Source organism: Trichosurus vulpecula, chromosome 7 (genome assembly GCF_011100635.1).
Source record: "Trichosurus vulpecula isolate mTriVul1 chromosome 7, mTriVul1.pri, whole genome shotgun sequence".
Lineage (NCBI taxonomy): Eukaryota > Metazoa > Chordata > Mammalia > Diprotodontia > Phalangeridae > Trichosurus > Trichosurus vulpecula.
In genome coordinates, this window is record NC_050579.1 from 21,247,180 (window position 1) to 21,269,615 (window position 22,436).

The 22,436-nt window shown below is 47.7% G+C and overlaps 1 protein-coding gene across 3 annotated transcripts in view; it reads left to right on the forward strand.

Annotated features, from left to right (window-relative positions):
- The first annotated feature begins 8,845 nt into the window (after positions 1 to 8,845).
- HIP1 (huntingtin interacting protein 1) overlaps positions 8,846 to 22,436 on the forward strand; it is a 119,981-nt gene continuing 106,390 nt past the window's right edge. For 2 of the 3 annotated variants that reach the window (XM_036767054.1, XM_036767055.1), the window contains exon 1: positions 8,900 to 9,019. In XM_036767054.1, coding sequence (XP_036622949.1) covers positions 8,900 to 9,019 — 120 coding nt within the window. Of the gene's footprint in view, positions 9,020 to 22,436 lie in introns of all 3 variants that reach the window. The other variant, XM_036767053.1, reaches the window with a different exon arrangement.

The following is a 22,436-nucleotide window of genomic DNA, read 5'->3' on the forward strand; positions in this document are numbered from 1 at the left end:
AATATAGTACTTAATATATAGTAGGCAATTAATAAATGCTCTTTGATTGATTAATAAGGAATTAAGGCTTGATTATAGAGCAGGGGTTCTTAACCTGGAATTCATCCCCTTAACTTGCCCACAAGGGATCTGTGGATAGATTTCAAGGGGTCCGTGACACTGAATAGGAAACAAATGCCATCTTTATTTCAATACTGTTGGTCTCCCTTGTGATCCCATGTACTTTCTTTTATGCTTTTGAAAGAAGGGGTCCACAGTCTAGTCCATGAAACGAACAAAGTGAAAAGAGGCTGAGACAGGACTGGCCCATCTGAGAAGGGCAGCACCAGGCCAGTCACTCATTCCTGACCCAGGAAGATAGGGATCAAAAAAGGATTCTTTCCCAAGGTCCCAGAATCACGGATCTAAGGCCAAGGAAGATGCGGGAGGCCAGCTAGTCCAAGGCCCTTGCTTTATGGATGAGGAGACCGAGGCTGCAGGGTGGTAGAGCGGTCTATCTGAGGTCACATAGGCAGGAAATGTCAGGGACGGAGAAATGTCACTAACTTGAGCCTCTCCGCAATGACATGACAGATATTAAGACGTTTCTGAGGATAAAAAGGGCAGAGAGCAGGATAGGATGATCCCTAAGGGCATTCCAGTTTGAACATTCTGTGACTCTCTAGTTCTGAGATTATGTGCCCGAGATCGATGCCAAGAACAGTCCAGGACTTTTCTAGGACTCCCCCTGCCTGCCTTGATGATGATCAGAGGCAGGAACCATGAGTGCTTTTTCCTGGGCAGTGGTGTTTGTGGGCTGAAGAGGCCCAAACCTTCTGCTCTAAGGGCCTCACCACCACACCCTACTGCTGCCTTTCTCCCCATAACAGGAGGAGGGGTCCCTCATCTTCAGTGTTCCACCCAATCCCTATCCTAGATGAAGCTAGGTGGAATGGTGGAGATGTGCTGGAAACAGGAAGACCTGAGTTCAAATCCTGCCTCAGAAACCTCATTTGTTGTGTGACCCTAAGCAAGTCATTCTGCTAATATCAGCCTCAGTAATCCTATCTATTAAATGGGAATAATAATAGCACTCATCTCACAGGGTTGTAACCATAAGGATCAAATGAGACCATGTGTGAAAAAACACTTTTTAAACTTTAAAGCTCTGTATGAATCCCATCATTATCATCACCCTCATCATCATCTTCATCATCACCATCATCACCACCACCATCATCATCATCACCATCATCACCATCATCATCATCACCACCATCATCATCATCATCACCACCACTATCATCACCATCATCATCACCATCACCATCATCATCATCACCATCATCACCATCATCATCATCACCATCATCAACACCACCACCATCATCACCACCATCACCATAATCACCACCATCATCACCATCACCACCACCACAATCATCACCATCACCATCATCACCATCATCATCACCATCACCATCATCACCATCACCACCATCATCATCACCACCACCATCATCACCATCACCACCATCACCATCATCATCACCATCATCACCACCATCATCATCATCACCATCACCACCATCACCATCATCACCATCACCATCATCACCACCATCACCATCATCACCATCACCATCACCATCATCATCATAATCATCACCACCACCACCACCACCACTCACTGAATTCGCCCTAGAGCTAGAATTCCTACTTACACCCCTCTTATAGTAGCTGGGTAACCAGGGAAGGGGCATTAGGCCTTGGCAAGGCTACGGTTGTTTCCTTCAGCATCAATTTGTCCTCCTCCCTCCCCCTGCCCCATCTCTCTACTCTGCTTGATGTCATCCTCTTTTCTATTATTAATCCATTATCTGCAGGACCCATTATGCCTTCCTCCCCAGGGAGCAGATAGGCATCCAGCAAACACATTAACCATAATGCAGTTCTGGGGGGGCCAGGAGAGGCTGCCTGCTGACTCAGCTGTCTAGAGAGAGATGGCTGCTCTCCCAGCCTTGCCGCTTTAGCTGAAGTATCCTAGGCAGCGGACTGGCACGCTGCTTGGTTGTATCCATATGTACTTCATAGACCAGGCTTTTGCTTCTTCATCTAGATTCCAAGAGAGGTTCATAGATTCAGAAGCAGAAGGATGTGATCTCTTCTAAGAGCAGGAGTGATGCCTTCTGAAAATCAAGATATGTCCTCTTGGGTTATTGCACCCAATTTCAAAGAACACAATCGTTAGTACTGACGCAATCCATCAAAAGGGGCTAGAGAGGTATCCAAGGACAGCCGTTCTCATAGACAGAATAGGCAGCCCTCAGTGGTTCTGGGAAGGTCCCATTGGTCCAAGATACCCTACCCCATCTACTCACTGATACCGAAAATCTCAGTGACAGAGAACAAATAAACTCTTTCATTCCCCAATCATTAAAAAAGCTTCAAATGCAAGGGCTAGCTCATCAAATACAACTCGTGTCCTCCCTTAAAGCAACAGCTATTTTTTTCATGTATGTCAGTCTCATCTCACCAACTGGGACCATTGCATCATAGATTTAGAAACAGAAGGAACCTTAGAATTCCTTAAGTCTAACCCCACATCTTAGAGATGTCAAAAATGAGGTCCAGATAGGTTAAACAACATATCCAAGGACAGAGAGCTCAGCTTCTCTGATTCAATCCAGAGCCTTTTCTATCCCACCATGACACTGTCTCCTTGTCAGCAAAGACCATGGACATGTCTGTGTACCTCACAAGTCTAACCTAGCCCACTACTTGTATACTGATTGGCATGTTCACCTTAAAGGTATCTGTGACAAGGATGGTGACTTGGGTGTAGCTTTAGAGATTCTGGGGAAAGTTGCTGGCTCCAGTGCTGCTACGTACCTCCTCCAGAGCAGCCTGAATGGCGGCAGAGACATGATGGCAGGCAGAGACATGATGGCAGGTGAATTATATTTACTCACCCCAACCTAAATATCACAAGGCCAGAGGAAGATTCCCAATGAAGCAAAGCAAGGTTGCTTCCCCCCTCCTTCCTCAAAAAAAGACTTTGACTTGGTAGCCCTCTACTAAGCTGGCCATGTGTGTCTGTGGGCCTGACTAACAAAAATGTTGAAAATGCACTGATAAGCACCAGGCCTGTTTTGTCTAGGAAGATCTCACAAAAGATTAATTACACTTCCTTTGAGAAAGAAGTCCCAGAAGCTGCAGACAGTACATCAGACAGTAGGAGTGCAGGGAAGAAGAAGCCCAGCTTCAGGGGACATAGCTTAATGTAAAACAGTAAGCAGTCAAGTTGGGGACAGAGCAGGCAGAACAGCAGCAGAGAGCAGGGTGAATATCATCAAGGCACAATGTAGTACTGAAAGACCAAACTGACAAGATCTGTGAAAAGCATTTCATTTGGGAGTCAGAATACAACCCTAAGGTCATGAATTCTCTGAAGAAAAATGTTCCTGTTTGTGGCATGGGGAATCAAGACAGTGCCCCTTTGCAGATGAGGAGATGATTCCTTGCCATTTATCTTGCTTATCTATTTCAATTAAACGTCTTTTGCTCTGATTTCATGTATCACTTGGCATGGTATAGTAGAGAATGTTTGGATGGGGGCTTAGCAAACAAGATCCTTACTATCTAGTATTCCTCTCTGATTCATAGGAGTTTAAGAACTAGTAAGGACCTTAGCAATCATCTAGACCAGAGATTCTCAAACTTTTTGGCCTCAGGACCCCTTTACACTCTTAAAAATTATTGAAGATGCATAAGAACTTTTGTTTATGTGGGTAATACAAATAATATCTTGGCATGATTATAAAAATAATTATGAACCCCTGAAAGGGTCTCTGGGGTCCCCAGCAAGCCACAGACTACACTTCGAGAACTTCTGAACTAGAAAAGACTCTCCATTTTATAGCAAAAAAAAGCTGAGGTGCAGAAAAAGGTTATGATTTATGTAGAGTCATAGTGGCAGATGGCTTCTTGCTATTATGTAGCTGAGGACACAACCCTGGAGAGGAGAGGCTCAGAGATACATTCTTACTGTAGGCATGGCCTAAGGAAACACAGAAACAATATAGCCAAGTTACAGGAAGTCAGGACTCCTAGGGACTACCTCTATCCACCTACCCACCCCAACCCATACATACAAACGAGGAGTCAGAGGGGATACTGGGAAAACTGCTCTTTGGAGCCAGAGATTGCATGTATGCCCTACGAAAACCAAACCAAACCAGAGAGGAAGTCACTTCCTCTGGAATGGAAGAGCAGGAATCGGTATCGAATACTTTGAGCTGTGCTCTGGCAACCCATGAGCGTCTCACTCTCCGGTGCCACCCTGACCTTCGCAGCTGTTGGCATATGCCTTGAATTAGAGCCTAGATGACTTGAATTAGGAGTTGTCTTTGTTTGGAGACCACAGGAAGCTACAAAGTGTTAAAGGCTAGTGACCTTTTAGGCTACGTCTCTTTTGTGTAAATAGTCAATCAACAACAAGCATTTATTAAGCACCTACCATGTACTAGGCACCATACTAGGCTATGGGGAAAGAAAGTGAACAGTCCCTGCCCACTAAGAGTTTACATTCTATAGGTGTGTGCCTGTAGAAGTGGTGATATTCTGTATTCACTCTCCCAGAGGGAGGCTGGCTACATTTCTCCTTCAGGTTATAGGGTACCCCAAGGGTACCCTATTTCTCATAAGCTAGCAGCATGAGCCCCCATTCCAGTGTTACCCCACTATTAGTAACCAGTAATTAGCCCTCCAGTTTTACCAATTAATATATCAATTAGCTTTTAAAAGGGGATGTTTACTTAGAAGATATAGCAAGAACAGAAGTACATTTACCTTCCCCACAAAAAAAAACAAAACTGGAAGCATACTTCCCCCTATGCCACCTTGGTTTCTGGGAACAGTGGCCTCAAGCTTAAAGTGATTTCTACATAACATTTACCCAACCAAGTTCACTTCCAAATAGTCTATAGCATATTATGGGTCCACAATTCTGCTACTGCTAGACTGAGACTCCTCACTGTCCAGCTTCTGGTAAATCCTGGCATGGACTCTAGCTCTCGGATTTCTGGTGGCCAACTCTCCTGATCTTTCAAAGCTCACAAGGTAGTAGCCATCTCATATCTCCTTCACCTAAAAGAAGGAAAGCACAGCTCCAAAAGAGAAAAACATATGCTCATGGAACACATTTCTGCAGTTCTGTTGGGGAGATGAAGGTCTGAGACCTCTCTCCACCATGGGCTTAGTCCTTGCCCCTTCATTTGAACACAGCCAGGCAGGAATGAGGACCAGCATCCAGGGACTCAGCTTTGGCTGTCTTTGTTTTTTGGGTTTTTTTTTCCTTTGGCTAGGGGCAAGAGCATGTTTCAATCTGCACTCCAAGTTCATTCATTCTCTCTCTACAGATGGATAGTATTTTTTATCATGAGTCCTTTGGAATTGTCATAGATCATTATATTGACCAGAATACCTAAGCCTTTCACATGACCATATGGCTGTTACTGTGTGCAGTGTTCTGCTGGTTCTGCTCACTTCATTTTGCATCAGTTCATATATAAGACTTCCCAAGTTTTCTGAGACCATCCCTGTCTTCATTTCCTACAGGCACAATGGTATTCCATCACAATCATGTACCACAACTCGTTTAGCCTTCCTCAATGGATGGACATCCCCTCAATTTCCAATTCTTTGCCATCACTAAAAGGGCTGCTGTAAATATTTTTGTACATACAGGCCTTTTTCCTTTTTTTTTTTTTTTGACCTCTTTGGGATATAAACCTGGTAGTGATATTGCTGACTCAAAGGGTAAGCACAGTTTTATAGCCCTTTAAAGGGCACAGTTCCAAATTGTTCTCCTGAATGGTAGGACCAGTTCACAACTCCACCAACAGTGCATTAATGTCTCTATTTTTTCACACACCCTCCAGCATTTACCATTTTCCTTTTCTGTCATCAATCTGATGGGTCTGTGATAGTACCTCAGAGTTGTTTTAATTTGCATTTTCTTGATAACTAGTTGTGTTGGTAACCAAAAATGGGCTCCTTAGCACTTAGCTCAACAAGTGCCCTTGAATAGTTTGGCTTTTGTTCCCTTTGAGTAATTCATTGAGCCTTACTAGGTGCTAAGCCCCAGGCCCAAACCCCTGTTAGGTGTAAAACCTTAGCGGGTGTGGATTGGCAACTAAGGTGGGGCCCAAGGTGGGGTTAACTCCAGGGAGGGCCTAGTTTACATGTCTGGGAGAGCAGAGGCTTTTAGACCACATGGGTTTAAGTCTGCCTCTTTGTGACGATTCTAGGTCAAGTGGGTGAATCGCATGTGTGACTCACCCCTGACGCTGAAAAAGATGTAAAAACCAGGGGTTGGCTGTCTGTTCTTTGGAGCCCATTCCCACAGCAGTGGTGACTCTCGGCCAGCCCTTGTTCTGAGCTCCGGGCTGAACCTAGATGTTGGTAACTGTGAATATGTATTGGGTCTGTCTGTTGATGTTTGTAATTTGTTTGTATTTTGCTCTGAAGTTCAGTGTGCTGGCTTTTTCCCCCTGAACTAAGTGAATGATATTTGTGTGCTGAATTAAAGTAAGCTTGCCAACCCCTTAACCTTGCTTTCCTTAGTTAAGCAGATCAAAAGAAACTGTGCTGTTGGCAGCTTTCTGGGTGCTGGCTGTGGGTGGATCTTACACCCCCACAGAAGCTGCTAGCCGGATTGTGGAAACACTAGTGATTAATTTAGAATGTATGGTTAGTCTTTTAAATGCACCTCAGATACAGCTCCAAAGCCTATCAGAAAGGCTTCTCTTCCCTCAACCATTCATTTGGCAGACTGGAGCCAGTTCCTGAATGTCTGCACATGCCCCAGAGTCTTTGTGAGAATGGCATCAGTCAATCACTTTGAGTGCACCCATGAGGACTGAACTCATCACCCAGTCCCCCTATTCCATAAAGGTATATGCAAAATTAAAGAATAATTAGGAAGCAGGTGCTAGTAGCTGGGAGAGATGGGATCAGGAAAGGCTTCTTGCAGAAGGTAGCCCTTGAGCAGAGCTTTGAAGAAAGCTAGGAATTCATAGAGGATAGTGAGGGGAGAGTGTATTCCAGGCATGGGGGATCAGCCTGTACAAAAGCAAGGAGGTAGGAGATGGTGAATCAGGCGTGAGTAACAAGAAGAAGGCCAGTTTAGTTGGACCAAGGAATCAGAAGAATGGAAAGAGCATTGAAAATGGAAGAGTTTGAAAAAGAAGCACAGCTGTGGTCAGAAGTATTTTCTGCTTAAAAGAAATCCCACTTTGTGCCTGTATCTTTGTTACTGAACCAGGACAGTAGCCACAGCTTCTTTACTCACAGGAAGCTCTGGAATAGACCCCCTGTGAAAGAGGAAAGTGTCCCCTAGTCCAGAGATGATGTGGGCAATGTCTGTAGGTGCCAAGAACTGGATCCAGTGCAGACCCAGTATTATGCCGATATAGAAAGTAACTCCCAGAATGGACCTGGTATCTCCTCATGAGAGCAAAGAACCTTCAGGATTGAGGTTCATCTAGTAGCCTTTTGGGGAAAAATTCTGCTGGTAGATACAGGATGTCTACATGATGCACTCCAGACCCCATGGAACTTGAGACCCAACCTGAATTACAAATTGTCATGATGTGAAAATAGTGTGACCTGCCTGGTCCTCCCACGTGCAAAATACTCTCCCAGAAAACAAACTGTTCTCCAAGGATGTGGGGATAGGATGTCTTCAGATCAACTATGGGAAGCCAGGTCACATGACACAACATTCCGGGAATGATTTTCGAGGTTTCTCAGGGAGCTGCTTTGTGTCCTAAAGTCAGCCTGTCCTTGGATGAAATAGGACAAGCAGTTCCTGAGTTTGCGTGAGATGGAGGACGTGAAAACTTTGTTGGGAAGGGGGACTGGTTAGGGGGGAGGGTGGATAGGGAGCAGCAGGGAAATGTTAATAGCATCCAAGCGCCAGCTCCCCTCATTCCTAAGAGTGATATTTGCCTCTTCCCAGCCCTGCCTTCTTCTCCCACCGGCTGTCAGAGTAATCTATGACCTTTGAACCTCCACTCTGTCCTATGGTGGCTTCAATAAATCTAGTTCCTTTATATGGAGAAACAGGCTCAGTGGGTCCTTACAATGTGGACCTCCCTAGTTTGGATGCGTCTTGCGAGAGAGCCTGAGATGATTTCTGTTTCAGGTCTCAGGGCCACACAGTGTGGGTCAGCTCCCACTTCTGCCGGGTCCTGGCGTGTGACCTTAGCTACACAAGTCGTTTCACCTCCGCAGGCCTCAGTTTCCCTTTTTTGTAAAATGGAAGAGGAGCGTGGCTCCTTACCTGCCCTGACCAGGAGTACCCTTCCTAGGGTGCCCACGGCACATGGGTGCCATCCCATCCGCTCCTCTGGGATTACATTCTTTCTGTCCCGAACTCCCACCCACAAAGGCGGGGGTGCGTGAGTAGCCCACGTGCAGCTAGCTTGGCGAGATAACGGGCTCCAGGAGGGCCTGGGGCCGGGGCGGGCCTGGGGCGGGGCTCCGGCTCTCGGCCTCACTCCTCCCACTCCCACTCCCTCCTCCCGCCCCTGCTCGAGCGCAAGCTACAAGCTCCGGGTGATTGGCATGCTGCGGGACCACTGATGCCCCGCCCCTGTACCGAATCCGACCAATCAGGGGGAAGATGGGCCGGGCGGGGGGGGGGGGAGCCGGCGGGGAAAGCCTCTTTGGAAAGGGGAGGAGCTTGAGGCGGGTAGGCGGGGCGGAGGGGCAAGACTGATGGGCCCTGCAGCCAATGGGTGGGCTCAGCGGGCCCACTGGCGCCGGATCCCAGTGGAAAGAAGCACGAGGGGCGGGGCGCGGGGATCCCGGGGCAGCGGCGGCGGCAGCGGCGGCGGCGGGTCCCGGGGACGCCATGGACAGGGTGGCCAGCTCCATGAAGCAGGTGCCCAACCCGTTGCCCAAGGTGCTGAGCCGGCGCGGAGCGGGAGCGGGGCCCGAGGCGGCGGAGCGGGAGAGCTTCGAGCGGAGCCAGGTGAGGCCGCCGAGGGTCCCCGGGGATCGGTCCCGGGCGGGGCTGGAGGAGGCAGGAGGGTCCGAGGAGATCCGGCGAGGGCAAAGGGATCCCGAGCGGCCATCCCGGGTGTCCCGGGTAGCGGGTGTCACTGTGGGGCGAGAGCGATTAGGGGTATCACGAGGGGAGGTTGAGGAGATCCTTGGGGAGCAGGGTGGTGGCAGGAATGGGGGAGCTTGGAAAGGATGCTGGGGAGAGATCGGGGATCCCGTGGAGTTGGGGGGATCTGAAGAGATCCCGGGGAGATCGATGAAGGTGGAGAGAGATATCTAAATGGATCCCGAGGGGAAATCTGAGACCTCGAGGCCAGTGAATTGGGGAGGGGGTATTTCAGAGATGATCCCAGGGGAGGTCCGGAGCGAAGGAGCCCCCCCCCCAGCAGAGCGTTGGACCCGGCAGGCTGCCTGGCTGGGCAGGAGAGCATCACCCAGTAAGGTCTCAGGACGGGCAGCTCTCCGTAAGCCTGGCTCAGAGAAGTGGGGCGAGCTTGGGATGAAGTTAGGCAGGCAGCAGTGGCAGGGGGCAGAGAGCACCCATTGCAGTCACATCCAGGGGCCAGGCTTTCGGCACTTCTGCATGTGTAGCCCATTGAGTCTGGGAGCCTCAGTTTCCCCGTCTGGGCATGTAATGACACTCGAAAGAGGGCTGTGGCGAGAAAGGCTTGGTAAAGTATAAGCCCGGTGGTCCCCTGCTAGGAGGGAGATGGAAAGCAGTCACGGGGAGAGGAGTGGGCAGCCACCTCTTGGGGGTTGCTTCCCCGGGGCCAGAAAGGAAATGGTTTACTCATGGCCAATAGCCGACATTTCTATAGTCCTTTGAGGTTTGTGAGAATTTAACATAGGCTACCTGATGTGATCCTCACAACGCTGTGAGGTGGGTGCTGCTATTACCTCCACTTTCTGATGGGGAAACTGAGGACAAGATAAGTTAAGTGACTTGTCAAGGGTTAGGTAACTAGTAATCCTGTAAGGGAGAATTTGAACTCAGGTCTTACCGACTCCAAGTCCAGCACTGCACCATCGAGTTAACTTCCACCCTAGGCTCATAGATTCAGAGCTGGAAAGGACCTTAGAGATTTTGTCGTTCAACTCCCTCATTTTACAGATAGGGAAACTGAGGCCCAGGGAAGTTAATGACTCGGCCAACCTCACACAGGTAGTAGTGGCAGGCGTGAGATTTGAACCCAGGACTTTCTACTCCAAATTCCATAACCTTCACTGTACCACACTGCTTCAGAACAAAAGGGGATGAGACCTGTGGAATGCAAAAAAAAAAAAAAATCAATAAATGTTTATTAAGCACCTACTCTGTGCCAGGCACTGGGCTAAGCAGTAGGGATACAATAAAAAAGAAAACATGGGAAAGAGGGGCTTTGGATGAGGGGTAAATGGAAAAGAATGCCAGGAAGGTTGGGGGGGGGTGCCCTCCCTGCTTGGCACAGAAGCACTCCCTGACTGTTGGATCACAGAGCTCTGAGATAGGGCTTTGGTTCCAAGCACCAGACACAAGCAGAAGGCTGCCCGTATTGTTATTGCCCAGCAGTTTTCCGCCTCACCAAGGGACACATTTATTAAGCATCCCCCATGCCTGGACTGCTCTCCCTCCCCCACTCCCACTACTGACCTCCCTGACTTCCTTTCAAGTCCCAACTAAAATCCCACCTCCTACCGGAAACCTTCCCTAAGGTCTCTAAGTTCCCGTGCCTTCCCTCGGTTAATTATTTCGGATTTATTCTGTAGATAGCTTACTTTGTGCATATTTGCTTGTATGTTGTCTTCCCACTAGGTGGTAAGCTCCTTGTGGGCAGGGACTGTCTTTTGTCTCTTTTTGTATCCCTGGCACATAGTATGTGCTTAATAAATGTTTACTGATGGATTGATTGATGGCAACACCCGCCCTTGTGGTCTCTGGGGAGGCAAAGACTAGTAGAAATGACAAATAACTCCTGTGAGCTGATTTCTTCATCTCTTTGGTGAAAATCCGCATGCCAAGGACATGTTTTTGGTCCTCAGCATCAGTATATTAATAATGACTAGTTTTATCTTCAAGGCATTTCACGGGCTAGCTCTTAAGCTTTTAAAAAGCAGAATGAATGCTTCCATGCTATGGTGGGAAAAAATGGTAGATCTGGAGCTAGAAATGTGTGTTCATATCCCAGCTCAGACTCCCACATTTCCTGCGTGACCTTGGGCAAATCAGCTAATCTCTCTGGGCCTCAGTTTCCCTCTCTGTAAAGTGAGGGTGGTTGAACCAGGGGTCCCTTCCACTACTCCTGTGACACATCTCCTTCGACCCCATAGACCCTCAACAAAAGGCTTGGCAATAATTTTAAAACCATCCAAAAAGTGGGAAGGAAACAATTGGATTTCAGATTAGAGCAGGAGTTTTTAACTTTGTTTGTGTCATGGACCCCTTTGGCAGCAGGGTGAAGATTATGAACCCCCTTTCTTAGGAAAAAAATGTTTCTAAATGTACAAAATAAAATACATAGGAGTATGGAAGAAACCAATCATATTGAAATACAGTTATCAAAATATTTGGGGAAAAAAACTCACCACCAAGTTCCACAGACATTTAGAACTCCTAGGTTAGAGAAAAAATAGAGCAAAGGAGAGGTTGAAGCTCTTTAAAAATGGAACCTTGAAAAGGAGAAAGCATTGTGCCCATCCTATCCCTGGCACTGCTTGGCACTGTGAGTAATGGCAGACTGTGATCTGGACCCAGAAGTCTGGCCTTCTTGCACAATGGCATCTCCAGAGAGGAAGTGAGTGATTCCCACTGATCCCATGGGCCCAGTTGGGGTGAAGGTGGTTTATCTCTCCATCTGGAATGTGAGGCTGAGAGTTGGAAGATTAACCTTCTCTGGGCCTTTATCTTCTGAGTCAGAGGCCCCTAAGATTGTTTGGAGATTGTTCCCTGTTGTGGCTGGAATTGAGAGGAGTTTGCTTTCATGTTTGGAGGCTTCCAAATATTTTCGTTTGGTTGTTTTTGGTTTGGGTTCTCTCCTTACCCCCAACCCGCCCCCTTGAACTGGATAAATAAATAAAGACAATTTCAAAACCAGGAAAAATTCATTCTGAGGTTTCAGCTGAGTAGAATCTGGAACCAAATGGAGAAATCCACTGAAGACACTAACCCTCTGAGCTGATGGAAATTAGGTCTGTGAAAACTTTCCGAGCCAGGCGTGGGATGTCTTGGAGCCGCCTAGGGACAGCCCAGCTAAGCTGGGCTGGGTGAGGCCAGGGCTCTGTAACCTCCCCTCCTGGGGCCTGCTGGCTGGCTGGCCACTGTCTGCGACTGACCTGGCGCCACTTTGGTGGGAGGAGGTATGCAGGGGGAGTGAGCATATGCCAGTTGTCTTATGCCCACATAGGGATGCATGTGTGTAGGGGGCAGGCAGGGGGAGCATTTGGAATGTTTGTTTGTGATATTAAAGATAGAGGGTTGGGAGAAGGGCCACCAGAACTCAGTGACAGTCAGGCCAGCCCAGGTAGCTACAAGGTTGAGTAAGCTGGAAGGGACCCCTCATTTTACAGCTAAAGTGACTTGAGGCCCAGAGAGAGGAAGGGACTTAGACATAGTATTATAAATTTAGAGCTAGAACACAACTAGTAGGTATCTGAGGCCGGATTTGAACCCAGGGTATCCTGGGGTCTTCCCACAGATGGTGGGTTTTCACCTGACCCTAGAGCAGTAGGCTGAAACAAGTGGACTCCTGGCGCTGGGCATGGCAGCCGAGCCCCAGATACCCACCATTCCCTTTAACTCAAACCGGGCCAACATAAGCCTGTCAACAGTGAAATCGTTTGAGAAATAAATATAGCATATTTCACTTCAGCAAATACTCAGACAAAGGCACCATGTTGGCTGTTTGGGCTATAAAGTTGAAAACAACACAGTCCCTGCCCTCTGGGAGCCAGTGTTCTTTTGGAAGGCTGTGCACTATTGCTCGTCAGAGAAGGGACTAATGGAGGGTCAGGGTGGTACAGTGAGAGGGTAGAGCCCTGGGTACGAGTTAGCCTCAGACACTTACTGTTTCAGCTCTGAATCTTAGATCCTACAACTCTCTAAAGTGAGGGGATCAGACTCCCATTCAGCTCTAACTCTGGGCTCCTGCAATTCTGGAGAGATCTGACCTGAGATTCTTGCTCTTACTAGCCGTGTATGTGACCACAATAGGCAAAGAGGGGAGATGCCGGGGGAGGTTTGGTTTGCTGGGTCTTTGGAGAAGAGTGAAAAGAAGGTTCAGACAGGTGCAGTCACTGGCCCAGGGTCACACAGCTTGGAAGGGTCCGAGGAGGATGGCCCCATGACCCCCAGGGTCCCTTCCAGCGTGAGAGCTCTGTTCCCACTCCCTCCCTTCCTGGGTCTTCCTGGGGGCCTTTTCTGCAGCTGTACCAAGAGCAGCTGAATTACCAGCCCCCTGCACATAGCCCTGGGCTGGGGGAAGAGAAATGTTTGGATCAGCTGCAATCTCTGCCCTCCTGGAGATTATAGACCACTGAGGAATTACCTGTACTTACTGCTTCTCATCTCACCCCCTTTCTATTCCCAAGACCTAGAAGGGAGATGGAAGGCATCTTAGGCATGGGAGGGAACTGTGCAAAACCCTCTGATCTGAAAATACCGTCCCCCCCATGTCCCCCACACCATCCCCCCCACCCCGCCCCCCCACTCCCCGCCAAAGGTGAGGTGTCTCTCTCCTTGCTTCACAGGAAGGGTGATTCACATGACTAGGGTGAGGACAGGATTTACCAACAAGGGTCTTGGTGATTTTTTTCAAAATGACCAAAAACCAGCTCCCAGACAGTCAGAATTTTCTTTTCCCCTCCCTTGCTGGTTGGCTGTCTCCCCTAAGGAGGCAGGAATGATTTTGTTTTTACTTTTGCATCTTCACTCCCTAGCGCAGAGCTTGACACATAGTAGGCACTTAATAAATGCTTGTCAATTTTTGTGCATTAATTCATCTCCATATTCTAAGAGCATTCTTGGTCTTTAAAAGGACAGCATGTGGTGTTACTTTTCTCCTTGCATCTCTATAATTAATAATGGATCACAGGGTCATTGCCCTCCAGCTGGACAGGGCATGCAGTTGAGCCAAATGACTTGCCCAAGATCATTCCAGTAGGAATTGTTGTTGGAATGTGTTTCTTCCCCATTAGAATGAAGGCTCCCCGAAGGCAGGGATTGCTAACTTTCATCCTCTATCCCCTTTATAAATGCTTGTTGATTGGGTCAAAGCCCATAGTCATGTCTGAGTGGATGGAGATAGAGCTGGAGCCATTCTGTAGTCCTTCCTGCTCGCTTTGGGGGCTGTGCACAAAGCAGGCGAGAGCCACTGGACGTCCATGAGCCGGAGACTGGCTGACCCGCCGAGCACCTCCACTGAGGCTTTGCCCAGCTTGCTTTGGGAGAACATTCCTGACCGCCTTTAGTGTGTTGGTTTCTCCTGCTGCCACTTGATCACATGACAAGCTTCATGGGAAAAGAGGCCATGTTTACCAGCCCATGGCCTTTGGAGTCGGAAGGGACCTCAGAGCACTGGAGCTGGCCTTCTTCTCTCAGAGTGCCCTCCAAGCCAAGCCCCTCATTTTACAGATGAGGAAACTGAGACCCCAAGAGGTGAAAGGACAACCAAGGTCACACAGCTAGCACATGTCAAAGGCGGGATCTGAACTCAGGTACTCTGCCTCCAAAGCCCAGCCCTTTCCCCACCAGAATCCCAGGACCAACAAACAGTCCAAGCCCCTAGAAACATCTACTCCAGTCCTCTCATCTTACAGAGCGGGGAGCAGAGGTGGGATGCAATCCTGGGTTTTCAGACCCCAAAGTCAGCATTCTCTCACTGAACCACACTTCCTTTATCTCCCCACTGTGCCTAGGACAGTGTGAACCTGCTTTACTTATTAACAATTTAAAGTCATTTTATAATAGTTGAGGAATAATAGTATGCTGGGATTAGGAAACACAACCTCTGCTCAGGAAGCAAGATGGAAGCATAGTGGAAAGCCAAGTCAGCAAGCATGTATTAAGTGCCTACTATGTGCCAGGTTAAGAAAACCTTGATTCAAATCCCACCTCAGATATTTATTAGCTGTGTAACTCTGAGCAAATGACTTAACTACTCTCTGCCTCAGTTTCCCCATTAGTAAAATAATATTAATAATAATAACGCCTACCTCTTGTTGTGATCCAAAGTATGGAAACATTTCACAAACTTTCCAGTTTGTTCCAAACGGGAATTAGAATTAAAGACAAGAGGAAAAAAGCATCATGTACCCCCATGGCAACCACGCTGGGGTGGTGATTAAAAAAAAAAGCACCATCCTCAAACCCTTCCATTTCATAGGACCATAGATTTAGAGCTGGCAGGGGCCTCAGAGGCCATCTCTAGTCTTTAAAAAGTTCCAGAGCATTTTATTTTCACATATATTATCATGTTTGTTCTTTGTAACATCCCTGTGAGAAAATGTGAAGGGATTGGGAGTGGGAGTGGGGGAAATCTCCCAGTGTGGAAACTCCCTTCAGCAATGCTGATCAGCTTCCTTCCATGACTTAGTTTTATCTGCTGTTGCAGTGAGAGGTTGGGTAACTCCTTAGGATCATACATCCAACCCACATCAGATGCAGTATTTGAACCCAAGTTCCTGACCCCAAGGTAGACCCTTTGTCCAATGCACTACCGTTCTAAAGGAATTATTCCCATGTTATAGATGGGACCCCCGAGGTTCTCTACCTTTGGCAGCAGTCTGATGAAGAAAAGACTCCTCAGAGTGATGTTTTTAAATGCATAAAATAAAATATGTAGAATTAGGAGGGGCACCAATTATTTTGAAATACCGTTATCAGAATGGTAAAAATGAAAACCCAACCCCAGGGGAAGGCTTGAGAAATGTGGACTGACTCTAAATACATCAGGCTGAGAGCCAGAGACCTGCCTCTTTTTGGTTCCTTCTCTCAGGTTGTGTTTTATTTGGGTCTTTTTTGGAGGGAGGGGAGTTTGGGGGAGTTTTTGCATTTGTTTGCAGACAAACTTTCCCTGCTGAAAGCAGAGGGAAGGGTGGGGCTCAGAACCAAGGATGATGAATGACCTCAGTAAGGTCGGGTAGGGCGGGATTTGGAGATCTGGGGCCCAGAGGGGACCAAACAAATTCAAGTTAGTGGTCCCAGGCATTATAAGGCAGCATGCCTCTTGTCTCCCACTAGCAAGAAGGAAGTATTTCTTTGCAAAAATAATACAGATCCACATCTTCTCTAGTTAAATGGCAGCTGTGCTGCGGCCCCCCCAACTCCCCATGATTCCTGAGCTTCACCCAAGAACGTGAGGCAGCCTGGGTCTACAGCAGGGGTTATTAACCTGGGGGTCCACAAACCCTTTCCTAGCCACTGTGTGAAGCCTTCCAGTGAGGGAGAACCGACTGCCTCTAGAAGCAGCCTTCTCCACTCTGGGACAGCTCTAGGGAGAGTCAAAGCATGAGGAGGGTTCAACAGGACAGCAGAGGACTGTGGGCAGAGGAGACAGGGCTCCCCATGAAAGCCCCTTAGATGTTTACTTTGAACACCTGGCTGCCTCTGAGCAGAACAGTAAGTATCTGGTCAGCCTGTGACCAGTTACCCATTCATGTGGGATCTTTTTCACCTGAGACTCTCCCCAGCCCCCAAGGGCACTGAGCCCCTCTGAGTCTGTTTTATACCCTCACTTAGCTCCCAATTCCGTTCCCTCCATCACTCTCCTAACTTTGTGCCGCCCTTACTGGATCTTTTCCGGCTTCTCAAGAGTGTGTATCATTCAGCTATGCTCCCCTCAGATGAAGACTGTGTCTGTCTGTGGTCTGGCTCTTCCCCTTTACAAGAAATAAAAATGCTTTGTCCCCACAAGAAATGCAGAGTTCTTCAGCTATAAGAGGTTTCTCCTGACATCCAACCTCAGTGGGCCTCCCTGTAGCTTCCACCATGGTCCCTAGTCCTGATCTCTGGGGCCCAGAGAACAATGCTAAATCTCTTCCATGGCGGTCCTTCCCCCCTCTCGAAATCCCACCGGAAATCTCTTCTTCTGGACTAGAGGTCCCCATGGACTCAGGGCCTTCACCAGCCTGGTTGTCCTCTTTGGGACATTCTCTACTTTTCTGGCATCCTTCCTAAGCCGGGCTCCTCAGGAATGCACACAATACCCCAGTACTCCAGATGCGGTCTGACCAGAATGTAGTCAAACTATCTCCCTATTCCTGGAAGCTGTGCCGTATTATGGCATGCCTGGCACGTAGTAGGTACTTAATAAATGTTGAATCTAAAGTAACATCACACTTTAAAAAAGAAACAAACTAATAACTAAATACTCTGCTCTGGGAAAAGCCCAACTAATTGACACCCTTCCCCCACTTCACCTGATGGCGGCTATCCAAATTGCAGGCGCAGTCCTGAGTAGTCTCTCCTATTATGTGATGCTAAGATATAACCCTGCCTCCCCACCCTTCTCACATTTGGTTTCCATGACCATAAGAGTAGCCAAACCTGGTCTTCAGTTAAACCAGACAAACCAAGAGAGTTATGTAGTCCACTGGGTGAGGGAAGTTGCTGATGTGGGGATCGGGGATCAGGTCTGTGGAGAGGAAGAGAGCAGAGTCCTCTGACTTCTGCCTTGGTGGGCACCTTGAGCCCATTTTTTTTGTCGTTTGATCAGCTCCTCGTGACTCCATTTCTTGGCAAAGATACTGGAGTGGTTTGCCATTTCCTTCTCTAGCTTATTTTACAGATGAAGAAACTGAGGCAAAGAGGGTGAAGTGATTTGTCTAGGGTCACACAGCTAGGGAGTATCTGAGGCCATATTTGAACTCAGGATGAGGAGTCTTCCTAACTCCAGGCCAGGCACTGTGTTCACTATGGCACCATCTAGCTGCCTTTGATTCCATGTTTATGTACTTAAATATAGTCAACACAAGTATTACTTGAGGTGTGGAACAGAGGTAAGCCTGCCGAGGTCCAGGCAGTGCTTTTTTTCCTGAAAACTTCATTCTCACATGAAAGACTTCTTGTAAGAGAGCCCCTTGGGGATCCTGAGGCTCCTGGCTGCATGGGTGGTGACAGCAGCATGCTATCCTATATTCTGTCCTATCCAGCTGCCTTGGCCAGGTTGGCATGTGACAGCCCAGCCCAACCCGGAACAACCAACCCCCTTCAGATCAGTTCTCCCATCAGATCTGTCCGTGCCTGGGAGAGTTCGTGCTCTTAGTTTGGGAGCTCTGCCAAGGTACTGAGCTGACGTGACCTCACCTGCCCAGCCTACCATGCTTCACATCTGTCCACCCCAGCCTTTTTGTCAGGTGCCTCGATGTCCTGTCCATAGCCTCCCTCCTCACCCCCTTCTATTTCCTGCTCTGAGGACAGTAACAGAATCGATAATACCGCTGCTTCTGGGTAGAGAATGACATATAGCTGCTCCAAGACACAGTCCCCCTACCAATGCTGGGATGCCCCAGGAGCAAATTCCCTCCCTGGTCCCCATTCCCCTTTATTTAGCTTTTGGGAGCAAGGACTGTCTTGTCTCATTTTTCCTGTTTGTATCTCCAGCACTAGCAGGTGCTTAATAAATGATTTTTCATCCATTTATTCATTAGGCTGCGTGGGAGGTAGGTACTGTATCCATTCTGTGTCTGTGTTCACACGGCCTCACACAGTGCTAGGCACCTAGTGAGCGCTTAACAAATGCTCATTCATTCATTCCTCGTCCAACGTATACTTTGTATATTTCACCTCTCCTAACGTGGATCCCTTTCCCATGTCCAGACTAAGGTTTCTGGTTTCTTCCCCCCAGGCCTTAGAATGCCATGACTCAGGGAATCCCCCTTTCCTCCCAAGCCGAGGGATGCTTAGGAGGGGCAGAGATCAGATCAAATCCCGAGGCTTCCTGGGGAGGAGACTTGTTTGGTGTTGGAATCGAAGGTGACAAAGCAGGACTGATTTGCAAATAACAGGATTTGCGAATAGATTTGTTGAATGCTTGGAGCGGGTGGGGAACCTATGGCCTCCAGGCCACTTGTGGCCTTCTAGGTCCTTTTGTCTGAGTCCTAATTTTACCAAACAAATCCTTACCAAACAAAGAGGACTTGTTTAAAGAAGGGGGGGAGGGGATTTGTTCTGTGAAGTTTGGATTCAGTCCAAGGGCCGCACTTGAGGACCTAGAGGGCCACGTGTGGCCTCAAGGCTCAGGTTCCCCACCCCTGGCTTAGAGGGTTCTGATTGGAGACTGCATGTGTATTTAGGGTCAGAATCAGTCCTATTTTGCTCTGTGACAGGAAGTTCTCATCTTTTTTGTCATTGGTTAAGTTCAAAATTTTTGGAAGTTAAAAAAAAAATCAAAGGTAGAATTACAGAAGTAAAAAAGGAATATTCTGTAGGAGACTGGTGATTTCTTAATGAAAATGGTGCTTGGCCGGGTGCACAGAGGCTGGGGGAACATGTGTCCTGGAGTTGGATTTGGTATAATGGAGAGACTGGATTCTGAGCACCACTCAGCCTTCAATAAGGCAGGCACTGGGGTCTTTATCCCAGGATGCTGAAAGCACTCTTACGGCTTCAGCTGGTGGAGAAGACTGGGATTAGCATTTAGCCAGAATGGTCGGGTTAAAATGGGCAGCTACAGCTCTGTGTTATCAACTCCCTCCCCAACCTGCTCTCCAGCTGGTCTCCTCCCTACCTGACACCCTTATGTGGTCTCCCCAGCAGCAGCCTCGATATCTCCAGGTCTCCCCACCCCCAACCTTGGGGTGAAAAGGGGTATCCTAGTATTGTCTTCATTTTTGTACGTGTGTCCCCCAGTGCTTTCCACCCTGTGAGTTCTTAATGGATGGTTTCTCACCCATTCCTTCATTATCTCTTCCCCCTCAGGGATTTTTTTTTTTCTTGAGCTTTGAGATCTTGGCACTGGGGAGGTTGGGGAGGGCGGAGAAGAACTGAATGCAGGTCTCAGATTCTCACCCTAAGCATGAGTGTCTCTGGTTCCTCATCTGCTGTCACTGGGGCTCTGGGGCCTTGGTTTCCTCCATTGTAAAAAGTGGGCCTTGAGGGAGGTGACCTCTAGGGAACTCTCCCTTTTCTAGTACTTTGCAGGTCTGTAAAAGCCCTAGGGTGAGACTGGGCAGTTCAAAAGAAGAAATGAGGCCCCTGGGGCTGTTAGGAGCCCAAATAGCTTTGTGAAAAGTTTGTAAATGGCAGGTGCTTGGAGTGAGATCTGAGTCCAGAGAAAGGAGAACCAACATCAAGACATCCAAAAGGAGCTTGGAGGAAGGGAGAGAGGCAACAAGGTCGAAACCAGAGAAATATTGATATATAGAGGAGCAGAGTCGATTCCCAGGGCGGAGAAAGCCGTTGGCTTTTGAAGTAGAAGGAAGCTTTGAGAGCATTGAACTCAGGAGTTCTCACCCTAGAGTCTACAGGGTCCCAAGGAATCAGAGGAGGTTGCAGGGCATCTACACACATGGGTGGGGAAAGAAATACATCTTTATTTTTATCCATCTCTAAATTACATTGAGCATTTCTTTCAATTACGAACAGTAGCAACAAGCATGATTCAGAGAAAACAGGGTCCGTAACACAAAAAACATTAAGAACCCTCTGGTCTCAATTCAACTGAACGAACTTTTAAAAATTGTGTTTCTCTTTTGCGCTCTTCACTTCCTAATCCATCTCCGCCCAGAGAGACATCCAAAAAGAATCCGGGAGTAAAAAGCAATTCAGCAAAACTAACCAACCCCTCCATCAGTGTATGCGGTGTTCAGCTCCTGTGGTCCCCACCTCAGCAAAGAAGAGAGGAAGGTGTTTTCCTAGCTCTATTTCTGGCCAAGCCTGGTCAAAACACTTATACCACGGAACAGCCATTTGACAGTTACAGGGTGTGCTAGCCTGGGCCGGGGAGGGAAAGGCCCAAAAGAACCAACCTCTTCCCTCCAGGATTCCCATTCTGATCTATGGGGATTGGCAGGGGGTGCTGGAGACAACATCACAGCAAAGTAAATTCAAAAGGAGAGAGTGTGCTGACTGGGGATGAGGAAGATCCAGAGAGACTTGAGGTGGGGAGGAAGCCCTGTTTGTATGTCTCTGTTTTTTAATATTGAACTTTCTTCTGTGCAAAGAGCCCCTCCCCATTTGAGTTCTCGAGGGAAGTCTTCTTTGTTGTTTAATTATCGTCACGTGAGCAATTATTCCAGGTTTTCAAGGAAGATTTAGGGTTAATCGCTTGTAGTGTCAGATGTTGATGAGGGAACCCACCAAAGGCCTCCAGCAGATCGGGAATGGCCTGAATGATTGCAAAAAAAAAAAAAAAAGTCGATGCTTTGGCAGAATTTTGTATTCCTTAGAAAGGATAAAAAAATATTAAATCTTCAATTCAAAGAGTATTTGTTAAAGCACCTACTATGTGACAAGGTACTGTATCTGCAGATACAGAAGCCAAAAAAAAGAACCGATATCGTCCCCATCCTTAGCCTACATTAGATTTGGGGAAGGGGACAGAATTTACCATGGATACAGATATGTCAGTTCAGCATCACGTTGGGACTGGGTATTACCGACATTAAGGTGGCCCCCAAAAGACCTGAGCTGTATTGTAAGGATATTGGAGCACAAAGCACAACTGTCTCATTTTCTGAAGGAGAATGCCAAGGCCCAGACTTTTTAAGGAACCTATCCAAGGTCACACAGCTACAGTGGCTACCTTGGGCTTTGGATCCAGGCCTTGTAGGCGAGGAGAGCCTATAGTTACTGCTCCACATGATCATTGCTTTGTTATGCATTTTGTTAAACATTTCCTAATTGCATTTTAATCTGTTTTGTTTTTGAGGGGGCATGTGGCAGCTGTGTGCTTGACACCTTTAGACCTAAGAAAGTGGTGGATAAAATATTAATGATGCAGATTGAACTTTAAAGGGTGCTTCTTGTTAAATTTACCAGCACATCCCTGGTTAGACACTTAATTGGCAGTATAACCCTAGATAAGTCATTGAACTGCTGCCTGCCTCAGTTTCCTCACCTATAAATGGGAATAATCATTAAACCTACCTCACCTGTAGTGAGGACAAAGTGGGATAGTGCTTATAAAGGCCTTCGTAACCTTAAAGCTAATTGTTCCTCCCAATCCGTAGTCCTTGACTCTGGGCAGTAATAAGAACCGAAGCCCTTTACATACCTGACCTCATTTGATGGCCACGACCACCCCGTGAGGTATACAGCACACCTACTTATTATTATCCCAATTTTGTGACTTGTTCAGGGTCACACAGCTGGTAAGTGTCTGAGGTGGGATTTGAAGCCAGGTCTGACTCCAAGTCCAGGGTGCTCCCCAAAGCTGGTTCTGGGCACCCACGCCCCACCCTCCATCCCCAAG